The sequence below is a fragment of the Pseudopipra pipra genome, chromosome W, assembly GCF_036250125.1.
Source record: "Pseudopipra pipra isolate bDixPip1 chromosome W, bDixPip1.hap1, whole genome shotgun sequence".
Lineage (NCBI taxonomy): Eukaryota > Metazoa > Chordata > Aves > Passeriformes > Pipridae > Pseudopipra > Pseudopipra pipra.
The window spans coordinates 2,681,130-2,695,211 of NC_087580.1; the positions used below are offsets into that span (position 1 = coordinate 2,681,130).

The window sequence follows — 14,082 nt, forward strand, 5'->3', positions numbered from 1 at the left end:
GGAGTTCCAAGCAAGATCCCTGGGATTTTATTAAGGCATTAAAAGGTTTATAAAAGGTATATAAAGGTATATAAAAGGTATATAAAGCTATATAAAAGGTGTACGTAACGAACATAGAAATGGAGCTCTATAATATAATATGATTGACTTATAAAAAGTTGTGATAGAACTGTAAAAGAAGAGGTGTGATGCCTCAGAGCTTTTTGGGCTGCCCAGGGAGGTGGTGGAGTCACTGTCCCTGGAGGTGTTTAAGCAAAGACTGGCCATGGCACTGAGTGCCGTGCTCTGCTTGACGTGCTGGGGATGGGGCGTAGGCTGGACGCCGGTTGATCTCCCAAGTCTCTGCCAAGCTCAGGGACTTTGGGCTTCTGTGCCACCGCAGCCTTTGGGGACAGCGTGCTGGTGGCTCAGAGGCTCCGTCCTTGCCTTGCCTTGCCCATCTCCTGGCTGCCAGGCAAGGACCTTGTGACATCACAGCCTCTGTGGAACAGCGCGGTGGCTGAAAACTGTCAGTGCTGCGTCCCCGTGCCCAGAGCCTGGGCAGAAGTCGGCTGGCAGGGACGGGCAGAGACTGTGCAGAGGTGTCAGCTCGTCCCGCAGCAGCACGATGCCCAGCCAGGGCATCTCCTGGCTCCTCAGGCTCTCGGTGCTCCTGCTCTTGCCTGGCCCACTCGAGCCTTGCAGCCGTGCCACAGGTGCCATTGCTGAGAACCGGGGTTTTCCTTGGATGGCCCCTTGCCAGAAAAGGCAGGAGAGGCTGGAGAGAGGGGAAGGAGGAGGGTCAGGCCGCTGGGATGGTGCCGGCGGGCCGTGAGCCCGAAGCCAGCAAGGCCTTGGGCCCACACGGGGTCAGGGGAGGACTGAGAGCCCCCAGGGAGGAGGAAAGCTGGGCAGGCCCCAAGGCTGCTGGGCCTCTTCCTTGCCAGCCCTTTGGCCAAGGCCCCGAGGCAGAGGTGGGGCTCAGCCCCTGCACAGCAATGGGGCACAGGCTGAGCCCCAGGGACACCAGAGCCAGGCGGCCTGAGCTCTTCTTCCTGCAGCGTCTGCCTGGGGCAGCCCAGCCAGGCCTGAGTCTCTGCAGGAGAGGCCAAGCCCAGCCAGAGAGGGCTCAGCCCTCTGAGGCTGCACTCACTGCAAAGGGAACAAAACATTGGCCCAGAGGACATCCTGCCCCCAAATGGAGAACTGGAAAGGTCAAGAATAAAAAAGTCACCCCCCTCCATTCTTCAAGAAATGTTTAGAACTCTTTCCTAAAAGCATCCAGGACTCAGGTCACCCAATTTTCTCTCTGACAAGGGTTTTTCCATGGTTCCCCTCAATTCCCAGGTTCGAGCGGGTCCCAGCACACTTTGGGATGTGTTGGATGCTGTGTTGGGGTGCAGATGTCCCCCCAAAGCTCCCCCAGAACAGGGTGACACAAGGGGGGGGCACAAAGGGGTCCCCATTCCTGATCCATCCTGGAGCCACCACACTGGGGGCAACTGGGATCAGAGTGGGAGCAGCTGGGCCCCTCCTGGGCTCATACTGGGACCATACTGGGAGTGACTGCAATACTACTGGGAGTATGGGAGAGGCACTGCAACCATACTTGGATGACTGGGATCAAACTGGATTTGTACTGCAAGTGTCTGCAAGTTCCTGGGACCATACTGGGACACATACTGGACACATACTGAGATCATGCTGGGAGCAACTGGGACCATGCAGGGGCAAATGGCCTCCTCCAGGCAGTGACTGAAAGTGCCTGGGGCCATACTGGACTCAGACTGGGAGTCCCTGAGAGGGAAAGGAACATCCTGGGGGGGACTGGGAGCAACTGGGACCATGCTGGGGGCAACTGGTATCCTCTTGGGAGTGACTGGAAGTGACTGGGCCAGCAGCCGCTGCTGGCGGGGCCCGGCAGGCCTTGGCTGGGGGGAGCCGGGCGGCCTCTGCGCGTCCCGCGCTGGGGAGGGGACAGGAGAGGCAGCACAGTCAGGGCAGGGCTGCCTTGAGTCAATCCTCTGCTGCTTTATAATCTCCTCCAAATTCTTTGGATTTCTTTGGGGGAACTTTGTTCAACTCAGCTCTGTGCTGCTCAGTGAGAGCACTTTCCTTGACCGGGCAGGAATTCTCACCCTCCCCATTGCTCTGAGCCTGAACCCTGGACAGCTGTGAGGTCCCAAAGGGCTCCCTGTGCCCCAGTGCAGACTCAGGAGAGCTGCTCTGCCCACAGGTGACCTACTGGTCAGCACACAGGTTCCCTGTGCTATTTGCACCTCTCTCTTGGTGGATGATCCACTTCAAAGATGCCTGGAAAAAAAGTGGGGTTTTGTGAAGACTCCGCTTGCCAAATCAATTCCTCCCAACTCTTCCCTCTTTCCCTGTGCAGCTGAGCAGAGGGCGATGCAGAGGAGTGCTCAGGCTCTGCTGCCTGGAGCTGTCCCTGCCAGCAGCTGCTTCCCTGTGCCCAGGGCTGGGCCCTGGCAGTGCATCCAGAGCCCATCCCAGCCCTGGGTGCTCAGCTCTGCCCTGCAGAGCCCTCCCAGCACAGGGCACTCTGGTGCCAGGGGTACCTCTGGCTGGGCAGGCTCTGATGGCAACAGCAGAGCAACCCTGAGGAGGCTGGAAAAGCACCACTGCTGCTGCCTGTGAGGCCCAGGGGGCTGATTTCTGACACTCCCTGCACCATTGCCCTCAAAGAAGAAGAGCTTTGGATTTTCCATGCTTCCTCCTGAATGGAGACATGAATTGATCTTTCTCATTGCCCATCCCTGGGAACCCGAAGCAGAACACTGGAAGTACAGGATCCTTGCCTTTCAGGATGCCCCTGCCTTGCTGCATTTCCTGAAAATTCCTCTTAGAAACCCCCAGCAGTCATTTGGAGCTGTGATCATTCCTGACATGTCCTGCACCGTCTCGACAGCAGAAGGGCCCTGCCCTGCCTTCCCCTGTCAATTGGGGTTTGCTCCTTGCCCACAGCCCGTCTCCCCCAGCCCTGGAGCAGCTCCCCGGGCCGGCTGAGAGCTGCCCCTGGCAGGCAGCAGAGTCCCTGCCCAGCAGTGCCCTGGGCTGCAGGACCCTGCTCTGCCCCACAGCCCTGGGCACCTCTGGTTGCACCCCTGGCTTCGCAGCATTTCCAAAATGCCTCCCAACAGCCCCCTCCTCACCCATCCCATCGGCTGGGGCTGGGCCAGCTTTAGGAGATGCCTCCAGGAGCTGCCCCTGCACTGCCCTGCAGCCACAGACTGCCCGTGTGCAGCCCTGCCAAGATTCCTCCTGCAGGGAGCTCTCAGTCACCCTCCCAACCCTGAGCCCCTTGAAGCTCTGTGTGTGCCCTGCTGGTGTCCCTGAGCTGCCCTGGCAGTGCCCTCAGCCCTGCTGGGCTGTGCAGAGGAGCTGCTCCTGGGCAGAGCTGTCTCTCTGCAGCGCTGCCCGCTTGCCAGGAGCTCCCTGTGTGCCAGGAGCCCGGCCCAGCTCAGCAGCACAGACACAGCCCCAGGCACTGAATGACCCTTGGGGGTTGGGGATGAGTCCCTGAACATCAGACAAGGAGTAAGTTAAAGAAACCTCTGAAGAATTCCAAGTCAGATCCAAGTCCACAGTTTCTCCTGGCGTTAATGGGTCCCACTGAGGGCCAGCACTCAGAAATTGTCCCCTGCTTCCAGTTAGAGCCGAAAACTGGAGGCAGTGATGACAGGTGGGGACAAGCAAAGTCCCAGGGTCTGTGATGCTGAATAAATCTGGATTTGTTTTGTTCTTGTAAAGGGCCAAGGCCTGACCCCCAGCCCTGGGAAGGGAGATCCTGTGCCTGACTCATTCCTCAGGACTCTTGCTGGGGCTCTGGGATGTGGGGATGTGCAATGGCAAGGGCAGGAGCATGGGGCAGCACCTCTGTCTCAGTTGAATGAGACTGAAGTGTTTTGCTAAGGGGGATGAGTTATGAGGAAAACCAAACTCCTCCCTCTAAGCAACTGTAAACCAGAAATTAAGAGATTCCAGTTGAGGCAGTATGGAAAAAGGAAAAATTACAGCTCTTTATTAAAGGATATCTGTGTATTGGCAGAAAAACAAAAAGGGAAAAAGTGGAAAAGGAGAAAAAGGGCTCTTCCCACGAAACTCCCGCTGTCTGTGGCTGGCTGTGGCCGGGAATTCCCCCTTTTGGCCAATGAACACACACCACTGCCAACAAGGGAGCGGAGGAGGGAAAGGGCGACCTCCTCCCCAAAAGGTTCCTCTGGAGGGGGGTCAAACCTCTCCCATGAAGTCCGAGCAGGTCCGGGCTGGGGGCAGAACAGGGCACAGGAAACGAAGGCAAACGGGAACCAGCAAACAGCCAGATGAGCAGGGCAAGAACAAAAGGACCTCGGAGCCTCTCCAACACACCCCTTGCCTGAGTTAAGGCCAAAGTGAAGGGCCTTGCCCATTGCCCAGGAGAAAGCAAAAAACTCCACCCCTCCCTAGCCTTCTGAGGGCTCCCAACCTGCAATGTGGGCTGGGCCAGTTCTTTTGTGGGTGTGAGTCACCCAAGGCAAAGCCCCCTCCCCCATTCAACATCTTTCTTTTCCAGTGGGGCAGGGGAAAGAAAAATTCCTGCTTGGTTTTTTAGAAGAAGTAAAGCTATGCCATGGATCCCCTCCCCCCTGCCATCACTGCCCCCCAATAACAGGGACTGGGGAGAACTGGGAAGCTTTACTGGGAACACTGGGAGCAGCCGGCTGGGGTCAGAATAAAAGCAGGTCTTGGGGGGACACACGACCCCCCAAACTCATCGTGGGGCTGGACTGGGGGGTCCCGGCTGGGCCCGAGGCCACGGGGAGGGGCTGCGGCTGCCGTCGGCTCAGGAGCTCTGTGGGGAGAGAAAAGGGGGTGAGAGAAAAGTGCTGGGGGGACAGGGGGGGCCCAGAGGTTGTGGGAGAGCAAGGGGGGGGACTCGACCCATTTGGGGACCCCCTTTACCTTCTCCCGCAGGTAGAAGCCGAGCCCCAGCACCAGGAAGACCAAGCCCAAGACGAAGCCCCCGACCCCCACCAGGATCTTGCTGCGGACGGTGTCCGGTGGCATCTCTGGGGGGAGCCGGGGGGGTCAGCACCCCCAAAACCTCCTCCCACGCACCCCCCGGCACCCCACAGAGCCCGGCCCGCTCTCCCCCAGCCCACCCGGGGGTCCCTCAAACCTCCTACCAGGCCCTTCCCAGCCCCTGCAGGGATCCCATCCAGCCCATCCCAGACCCTTTAGGACCCTCCCACCCCCTCCCAGCACCCCCTGCACCCACCAGACTCCCTCTCAGTTGCCCCCAGTTACCCCCTTTCCCCCCCGGCCCCCCTGCCAGTGTGCCCCCGGTGCTGGGGGGGCCGGGCCGTACCCCAGTGCCGGCTGAGGGGGTGCTCCAGGCTGACGTGCTCCACCTGGCAGCTGTAGGTGACCCCGCGCCGGGGGGGGATTTCCAGCATCACCAGCACCTGGCAGCTCCAGTCCCCGTTGGGGACCACGTCAGTGGCCACCACGTGCTCCGGCAGCTCCTGCCCATCCTGGAACCACCTCACCTGCACCGGCGCAGGGTAGAAATCCATCACGGAGCAGAGCAGGCGGCCGGGGCCGGGCTGGGAGCTCGACGGCACCAGCGAGATGGACACGCTGGGGGGCACTGGCAGGGACGGGGTAGACACTCGGCTCAGCTGGGGGGCACTGGGAGGGAGGGGAGAGAGCTTAGAAGACGTTGGTAGGGATTGGGATGGCACTGGGAGGGACTGGGATGGCAGTGGGAGGGACTGGGAATAGACTGGGGTAGAAGGGGAGGGGCTGGGGGGGCACTGGGGAGAGATTTGAGAGATGTGGGAGTGAAGTGAGAACGACTGGGAATGGATCGAGAGAGTCTGAGAGTGGAATGAGAGGGACTAAGAGTTAAGTGAGAGGGACTGGGAATGACTGGTCTGGACTGGGAAGGAAGCGATCGGGACTGGGAGGCTGAGTCCTGATGAGGGAACTCTTTGCTTTGAGTTTGCCTGGCAACTGGAGCGTCATCAGACAGACACGCTGGGATTGGCTGAGGGGTGTGAACTCGGTGGCCCCAGTGGGGTGGAGACGGGGGGGGCACTGGGAGAGACTGGGATGGACTGGGATGGACTGAGAGGAACTCGGAGTGGGCATAAGGCGACGGGAACAGGCACAGGGAGGGCTGAGAGGTCTGGGGTGATTCCCAGGGAGGGTTTGAGGGGCTCCAGGGTCATTCCCGGGGCAGGGCCCGAGGGGACCCGCTCTGCCCCACGCTCACCTCTCCTCTCCACGGTGAACGGGGTACCAAGTTTGTAGTTGGACCGGCAGTACGTGTCCACCTGACCCCGTTTGTACTTCAGATATTCACGGTGGCTGTTGTAGTCTCTGGCCTGGATCTCCCCAAATGGGGTGTCCCCCACATAGACCCCCACATCGCTGTCGAAGTGCAGGAGCTGCTCCCGGTTGTAGAAGTGCCTCTCCAGGAACCTCACCTGTTCGGTGCCATTGATGAAATGACACTCCTGTTTTCCCATCCACTGGAACACCCCTGTGTGTGCAGGACACGGGTCAGGGGGTGCCCCTTTCCCCCCCATTATCCCCCAGCCCCCCACAGCAGGGTGGGAGGTCAAGGGGCCACCCCGGACCCCCCTTTCCCAACCCACTCCGTCCCACGGACGCCCCAGCACCGGCTCTTGAGTGAGGGGAACCCCCTCATCAGTCCCCTGGGGATGGACAGCGGGGTTGGGGACCCCCACAATGCGGATACAACCCCCTCCAGAGCCCCAGGAACTGAACCCCCCACCAGGGCTCAAGGAACACCGAGGGATCCCCATGGCACCTCTCTGCCTGCTCTCCCACCACCCCTTTCCCCCCCCTCCCTTTCCCACCGTCCCCCCAATTCCCAGAACCCCCCACCCTCACTTTCGGGCTCCCACCACCCTCCCACTAACTCCAAACTTCCCTACAAACCCCCTCCTAATCACTTTTGGGGCTCCCACCCCCTCTTTCCCCCCCTTTCCCACCCCACACCCCTTCCCGCCCCCCCCCCCCCGGCTCACCCGACAGCTCCTCGCCCGCAGCCGGGGGGGCTCCCAGCACCACCAGCACCGCCAGCACGGCCCCAGCTCCCCGCACACGCTCCATGCCCAGCGCCGGACAGCTGCTGACAGCCCAAAACCAGCCGGGCGGCGCCGTTTTGGGGGGTTTGGGGCGCGCTGGGCTTGGCTGAGGGCGCAGTTGGGGCCCTTTTGTCGAGGCGTCTTCCCGGCGACTGATGAGTCATCAGCGCGGCGCGCTGGGATTGGGCGCGGGCGGCGTGGGCGCTTTGGGATTGGCTGAGGGCCGTTGGGGGCCCCGCGACAGCCCCGGGGCTGGGGGGTTCGGGGGGGTCCGTGGGCTGCGGGGGAGGGGGGAGCTCAGGGCCCACCAAAAATGTCCAGCCACGGCTCCGGGGGCACACTGGCAGGGGGCCAGGGGGGAAAGGGGGAAACTGGGGGCAACTGGGAGGGAGACTGGGGGGTGCTGGGGGTGCTGGGAGAGGGGTTGGAGGGTCCTAAAGGGGCCGGGAGGGTCTGGGTGGGATCCTTAAGGGGGCTGGGAAGGGACTGGGGCTCGGCTTCTACCTGCAGGAGAAGGTAAAGCGGGGTCCCCAAATGGGGGTCGTGGACCCCCCCCTTGCTCTCTCACAGCCTCTGTGCCCCCCCTGCCCCCCCCAGCCCCTTTGCTCTCACCCCCTTTTCTCTCCCCACAGAGCTCCTGAGCCGCCGGCGGCCGCAGCCCCTCCCTGTGGCCTCGGGCCCAGCCGGGACCCCCCAAACCCTGCGCTGATTTGGGGGGGTCGCCTGTCCCCCCCTTCCCTGCTTTTGTTCTCACCCCACCCAGCTGTTCCCAGTGTTCCCAGTAAAGCTTCTTAGTGCTCTGCAGTCCTGGTTGTTGGGGAGAAGTGGGGGGACTCTGAAAATCCTGGGAGCGAGGGGGTTTGGGCACTCCCAGATCTACAAAATCCTGGAGAAAGGTGGTTTGGGGATGTGGGGAGCTCTAAAATCCTGATAACAGGGGGTTTGGGCAATGTCAGCCTCCCAAAAACCCAGGAAAAGGGTGTTTGAGAATATTCAGACCCCAAAAATCTTGGGAATGCGTTGTATGGGCTCTCCTAGACCCTTAAATTTCCAGGAACAGGGGAGTTGGAGCACTCCCAGACCACCAAATATTGGAAAAGAGGGACTTAAAGGCTCCCAGCCTCTTCAAACTCTTGGAAACAGGGGGGTTTGTGCACTCCCAACACACCCAAAATCTCAGGAACAGGGGGGTTTGAGCACGTCCAGAGACACAAAATCTTTGGGACAAGGATGTTTAGTCACACCCAACCCCTCAAAATCCTCACATTGTGCAGGTCCAGGCCCACAAAATCAGGGAAAACCGAGCTTTTGGCGCTCCCAGACTTTGGAAAATTCTGGAAAAAGTGGCTTTGGGCACTGCCAGCCCCTGAGGGAACAGGGGGAATTTGGCACACACAGACCCCAAATACTGTGGGAAAACAGAGGTTTGGGCACACCAAGATCCCAGAATTTCTGGGAACATGGGGGGGAGGGGGGCGTTGGGCAGTGACAGCTTCCCAAAACCCGACGAATAGGTGGGTTTGGGCACCGCCATACCACAAGAACCTGGTAACAGCAGGTGTTGAGCACCCCCAGAGCCCCCACATCTTACTCAAAGGGCTATTTGGGCACAACCAGACCCCCCTCCTCCCCAAAATGCAGAGAACCCCCAGGTCCCCAAAAGTCGTGGAAAACAGGGGTTTGGGTACTACCAAAAATGCCGGAAAAAGGGGGATTGGGCACCCTCAGCCCCCCATCTCCCTCTTGTTTGGGGCAACTCTGAGCTCCGGGGCAACTTGATCCTCTGTTTGAGGTTCACTGGAGCTGCGGGAGCCCCGGTTGGGCATTTTTGGGTTGCCCTGAGCTTTGGGAGACCTGGCTGGGCCTTTCTGGTGGGTCCTGAGCTCCCCCCTCCCCCGCAGCCCACGGACCCCCCCGAACCCCCCAGCCCCGGGGCTGTCGCGGGGGCCCCCAACGGCCCTCAGCCAATCCCAAAGCGCCCACGCCGCCCGCGCCCAATCCCAGCGCGCCGCGCTGATGACTCATCAGTCGCCGGGAAGACGCCTCGACAAAAGGGCCCCAACTGCGCCCTCAGCCAAGCCCAGCGCGCCCCAAACCCCCCAAAACGGCACCGCCCGGCTGGTTTTGGGCTGTCAGCAGCTGTCCGGCGCTGGGCATGGAGCGTGTGCGGGGAGCTGGGGCCGTGCTGGCGGTGCTGGTGGTGCTGGGAGCCCCCCCGGCTGCGGGCGAGGAGCTGTCCGGTGAGCGGGGGGGGCGGGCAGGGTGTGAAAGGGGGGGCAAGAGGGGAGAAAAGAGGGGGTGGGAGCCCCAAAAGTGAGTGCGAGGGAGGTTGGAAGGCCCAGACTGAGTGGGAGAGGGATGGGAACCCGAAAGTGAGGGAGGGGGTGGGGTCTGGGGATTGGGGGGACGGTGGGAAAGGGGTGGGAGAGGGGGGCAAGGGGATGTGGGAGAGCAGACAGAGGGGTGCCATGGGGGTCCCTGGGTGTCCCTTGAGCCCTGAATCGGTTCCCTGGGGCTCTGGGGGGGTCGGATCCGCACTGGAGGTGGGTCCCTCAACCCCGCTGTCCATCCCCGGGGGGCTGATGGGGGAGTTCCCCCCCAGCCAAGAGCCGGTGCTGGGGTGTCCGTGGGGCAGAGGGGGGTGGGAAAGGAGGGTTCGGGGCGGCCCCCTGAGCTCCCAACCTGCTGTGGGCGGCTGAGGGATGATGGGTGGGGACGGGGCACCCCCTGTCCTGTGTCCTGCACACCCAGGGGTGTTCCAGCACATGGCAAAGTGCGAGTGTTACTTCATCAACGGCACCGAGCAGGTGAGGTTTGTGCAGAGGTTCGTCTACAACCGGGAGCAGTTCATGCACTTTGACAGCGATGTGGGGGTGTTTGTGGGGGACACCCCGTATGGGGAGATCCTGGCCAGGTACGGGAACCGGAACCAAGGATGGATGGAGTACATACGGGCTAGGGTGGACAGGCACTGCCGGCACAACTACAAGCTGTTCAGCTCGTTCAGCGTGGAGAGGAGAGGTGAGCATGGGGCAAAGAGGGTCCCCTCGGGCCCCGCCTAGAGCCCTTCAAACTCTCCCTGGGAATCATCCCAGACCCCTCAGCACTCCCTGTGCCCGTCCCGTTCCTTTTGCCCCCTTCCAGTTGTTCCCAGTCCATCCCAGTCTCTCCCAGTGCCCCCCCGCGTCTCAACCCCGCTGGGGCCACCGAGCTCACGCCTCGCAGCCAATCCCAGCGCGTCTCTCTGATGACGCTCCAGTTGCCAGGCAGACCCAAAGCAAAGAGTTCCCTCCCCAGGACTCAGCCTCCCAGTCCCGATCGCTTCCTTCCCAGGCCAGACTAGACATTCCCAGTCCCTCTCAATCCACTCCCAGACACTCTCACTCCATTCCCAGTCGTTCTCACTTCACTCCCACATCTCCCAACTCTCTCCCCAGTGCCCCCCCAGCCAACCCCGTTCTCCCCCAGTCTATTCCCAGTCCCTCCCACTGCCAACCCAGTCCCTCCCAGTGCCATCAAAATCCCTACCAATGTCCTCCAAGCCCTCTCCCCTCATTCCCAGTGCCCCCCATCACATCCCACTGTCTCCCCCATCCCTGCCAGTGCCCCCAGCGTGTCCATCTCGCTGGTGCCGTCGAGCTCCCAGCCCGGCCCCGGCCGCCTGCTCTGCTCCGTGATGGATTTCTACCCTGCGCCGGTGCAGGTGAGGTGGTTCCAGGATGGGCAGGAGCTGCCGGAGCACGTGGTGGCCACTGACGTGGTCCCCAACGGGGACTGGACCTACCAGGTGCTGGTGATGCTGGAAATCCCCCCCCTGCACGGGGTCACCTACAGCTGCCAGGTGGAGCACGTCAGCCTGGAGCACCCCCTCAGCCGGCACTGGGGTACGGCCCGGCCCCCCCAGCCCCGGGGGCACACTGGGGGTGACTGGGAGGGAGTTTGGTGGGTGCTGGGGGTGCTGCGACAGGGCTTGGAGGGTCCTCAAGGGGCTGGGATGGGCTTGGTGGGATCCCTACAGGGGCTGGGAAGGGACTGGCAGGAGGTTTCAGGGACCCCCGGGTGGGCTGGGGGAGAGCGGGCCGGGCTCTGTGGGGTGCCAGGTGGTGCATGGGAGGAGGTTTTGGGGGTGGTGACCCCCCCGGCTCCCCCCAGAGATGCCACCGGACACCGTCCGCAGCAAGATCCTGGTGGGGGTCGGGGGCTTCGTCTTGGGCTTGGTCTTCCTGGCGCTGGGGCTCGGCTTCTACCTGCGGGAGAAGGTAAAGGGGGGTCCCCAAATGGGGGTCGTGTCCCCCCCCTTGCTCTCCCACAGCCTCTGGGCCCCTCCTCCCCCCCCACCCCACTCTCACCCCCTTTTCTCTCCCCACAGAGCTCCTGAGCCGCCGGCGGCCGCAGCCCCTCCCCGTGGCCTCGGGCCCAGCTGGGACCCCCCAGTCCATCCCCACGATGAGTTTGGGGGGTCGTGTGTCCCCCCAAGACCTGCTTTTATTCTGACCCCAGCTGGCTGCTCCCAGTGTTCCCAGGAAAGCTTCCCAGTTCTCCCCAGTCCCTGTTACTGGGGGGCAGTGAGGGCAGGGGGGAGGGGATCCCTGGCAGAGCTTTACTTCTTCTAAAAAACCAAGCAGGAATTTTTCTTTCCCCTGCCCCACTGGAAAAGAAAGATGTTGAATGGGGGAGGGGGCTTTGCCTTGGGTGACTCACACCCACAAAAGAACTGACCCAGCCCACATTGCAGGTTGGGAGCCCTCAGAAGGCTCTGGGGGGGTGGAGTTTTTTGCTTTCTCCTGGGCAAAGGGCAAGGCCCTTCACTTTGGCCTTAACTCAGGTGAGGGGTGTGTTGGAGAGGCTCTGAGGTCCTTTTGTTCTCGGCCTGCTCATCTGGCTGTTTGCTGGTTCCCGTTTGCCTTCGTTTCCTGCGCCCTGTTCTGCCCCCAGCCCGGACCTGCTCGGACTTCACGGGACAGGTTTGACCCCCCTCCAGAGGAACCTTTTGGGGAGGAGGTCGCCCTTTCCCTCCTGCGCTCCCGTGTTGGCAGTGGCGTGTGTTCATCGGCCAAAAGGGGGAATTCCCGGCCACAGCCAGCCACAGACAGCGGGATTTTCGTGGGAAGAACCCACTTTTTCCCCTTTTCCACTTTTTCCCCTTTTTGTTGTTCTGCCAATACACAGATATCCTTTAATAAAGAGCTGTTATTTTTCCTTTTTCCATACTGCCTCAACTGGAATCTATTAATTTCCGATTTACAGTTGCTTACAGGGAGGAGTTTGGTTTTCCTCATAACTCATCCCCCTTAGCAAAACACTTCAGTCTCATTCAACTGAGACAGAGGTGCTGCCCCATGCTCCTGCCCTTCCCATTGCACATCCCCACATCCCAGAGCCCCAGCAAGAGCCCTGAGGAATGAGGCAGGCACAGGATCTCCCTTCCCAAGGCTGGGGGTCAGGCCTTGGCCCTTTGCAAGAACAAAACAAATCCAGATTTATTCAGCATCACAGACCCCGGGACTTTGCTTGTCCCCACCTGTCATCACTGCCTCCAGTTTTTGGGTCTAACTGGAAGCAGGGGACAATTTCTGAGTGCTGGCCCTCAGTGGGACCCATTAACGCCAAGAGAAACTGTGGACTTGGATCTGACTTGGAATTCTTCAGAGGTTTCTTGAACTTACTCCTTGTCTGATGTTCAGGGACTCATCCCCAACCCCCGAGGGTCATTCAGTGCCTGGGGCTGTGTCTGTGCTGCTGAGCTGGGCCGGGCTCCTGGCACACAGGGAGCTCCTGGCAAGCGGGCAGCGCTGCAGAGAGACAGCTCTGCCCAGGAGCAGCTCCTCTGCACAGCCCAGCAGGGCTGAGGGCACTGCCAGGGCAGCTCAGGGACAGCAGCAGGGCACAGACAGAGCTTCAAGGGGCTCAGGGTTGGGAGGGTGACTGAGAGCTCCCTGCAGGAGGAATCTTGGCCACTAGCACGCTGTCCCCAAAGGCTGGGGTGGCACAGAAGCCCTGAGTCCCTGAGGTTGGCAGAGACTTGTGAGATCAACCGGCGTCCAGCCTACGCCCCATCCCCAGCACGTCAAGCAGACCACGGCACTCAGTCCCATGGCCAGGCTTTGCTTAAATACCTCCAGGGACGCTGACTCCACCACCTCCCTGGGCAGCCCATTTCAATACCTAATCCCTGTTTCTCTCCAAAAAGTCCTGCTCCTGTCCCTGACAAACAGCCCCTGACAGGCAGGTCCTCGTGTCCTCTTGTCCTGTTGCCTGTTGCCTCGGAGAAGGGGCTGACCCCCACCTGGCTGCAGCCTCCTGTCAGGAAGTTGTGGACAGGGAGAAGGACAGCCTCGAGCCTCCTCTTCTCCAGGTTGGAGAAGCCCAGCTCCCTCAGCTGCTCCTCACAGGACATGCACTGCAGACCCCTGCCCAGCTCCATTGCCCTGCTCTCCACCCACTCCAGCCCCTCAAGGTTCTCCCTGAATTGAGGGGCCCAGAGCTGGACACAGCACTCCAGCTGTGGCCTCACCAGTGCCCAGTCCAGCAGAAGCATCACTGCCCTGCTCCTGCTGCCACACTCTTTCTGATCCAGGCCAGCCTGCCCTTGGCCTTCTTGCCCACCCGGGCACCCGCTGGCTCAGGTTCAGCCTCTGTCCACCAGCACCCCCAGGGCCTCTCCCACGGGGACCCTTTGCAGCTCCTCTGCCCCCGGCCTGGAGCTGCAGGGGGTTCTTGTGGCCAGAGGCCCCAAAAGCACCAAAGGCACTCTTGAACCTCATGCCCACGGGCTCGGCCCAGAGGTCCAGCCTGGCCAGGTCCCTCTGCACAGCCTTCCTGCCCTCCAGCACATCCACACTGCAAGCCAGCTTGGGGTCCTCTGCCAATTTGCTCATGGAAGACTCAATGCCCTCCTGCACATCCCCACAAAAAATAGGCAACAGGACTGGGCCTGTTACCCAACAAGTTCTAGTGCTTGACAAAGGAGCCCACCCAGCAGTGGGGA

General features: G+C 61.2%; 3 protein-coding genes across 5 annotated transcripts in view; 1 reads left to right on the forward strand and 2 right to left on the reverse strand.

The window, feature by feature from the left end:
• Nucleotides 1–14,082, reverse strand: part of LOC135405768 (class I histocompatibility antigen, F10 alpha chain-like) — a 319,745-nt gene that overhangs the window by 206,009 nt on the left and 99,654 nt on the right. The window lies entirely within an intron of this gene.
• Nucleotides 4,820–7,200, reverse strand: LOC135405968 (class II histocompatibility antigen, B-L beta chain-like). Its single transcript, XM_064640480.1, has 4 exons — nt 7,035–7,200; nt 6,344–6,523; nt 4,939–5,045; nt 4,820–4,828 (listed from the first exon to the last, which is right to left on the reverse strand). The coding sequence occupies exons 1-4, from the start codon at nt 7,117–7,119 to the stop codon at nt 4,820–4,822; spliced, it is 381 nt and encodes a 126-aa protein (XP_064496550.1). The 5' UTR covers nt 7,120–7,200.
• Nucleotides 9,195–11,472, forward strand: LOC135405969 (class II histocompatibility antigen, B-L beta chain-like). Its single transcript, XM_064640482.1, has 5 exons — nt 9,195–9,334; nt 9,846–10,115; nt 10,532–10,978; nt 11,247–11,353; nt 11,464–11,472. Exons 1-5 carry the CDS (start codon nt 9,250–9,252, stop codon nt 11,470–11,472), a joined length of 918 nt encoding a protein of 305 aa, XP_064496552.1. The 5' UTR covers nt 9,195–9,249.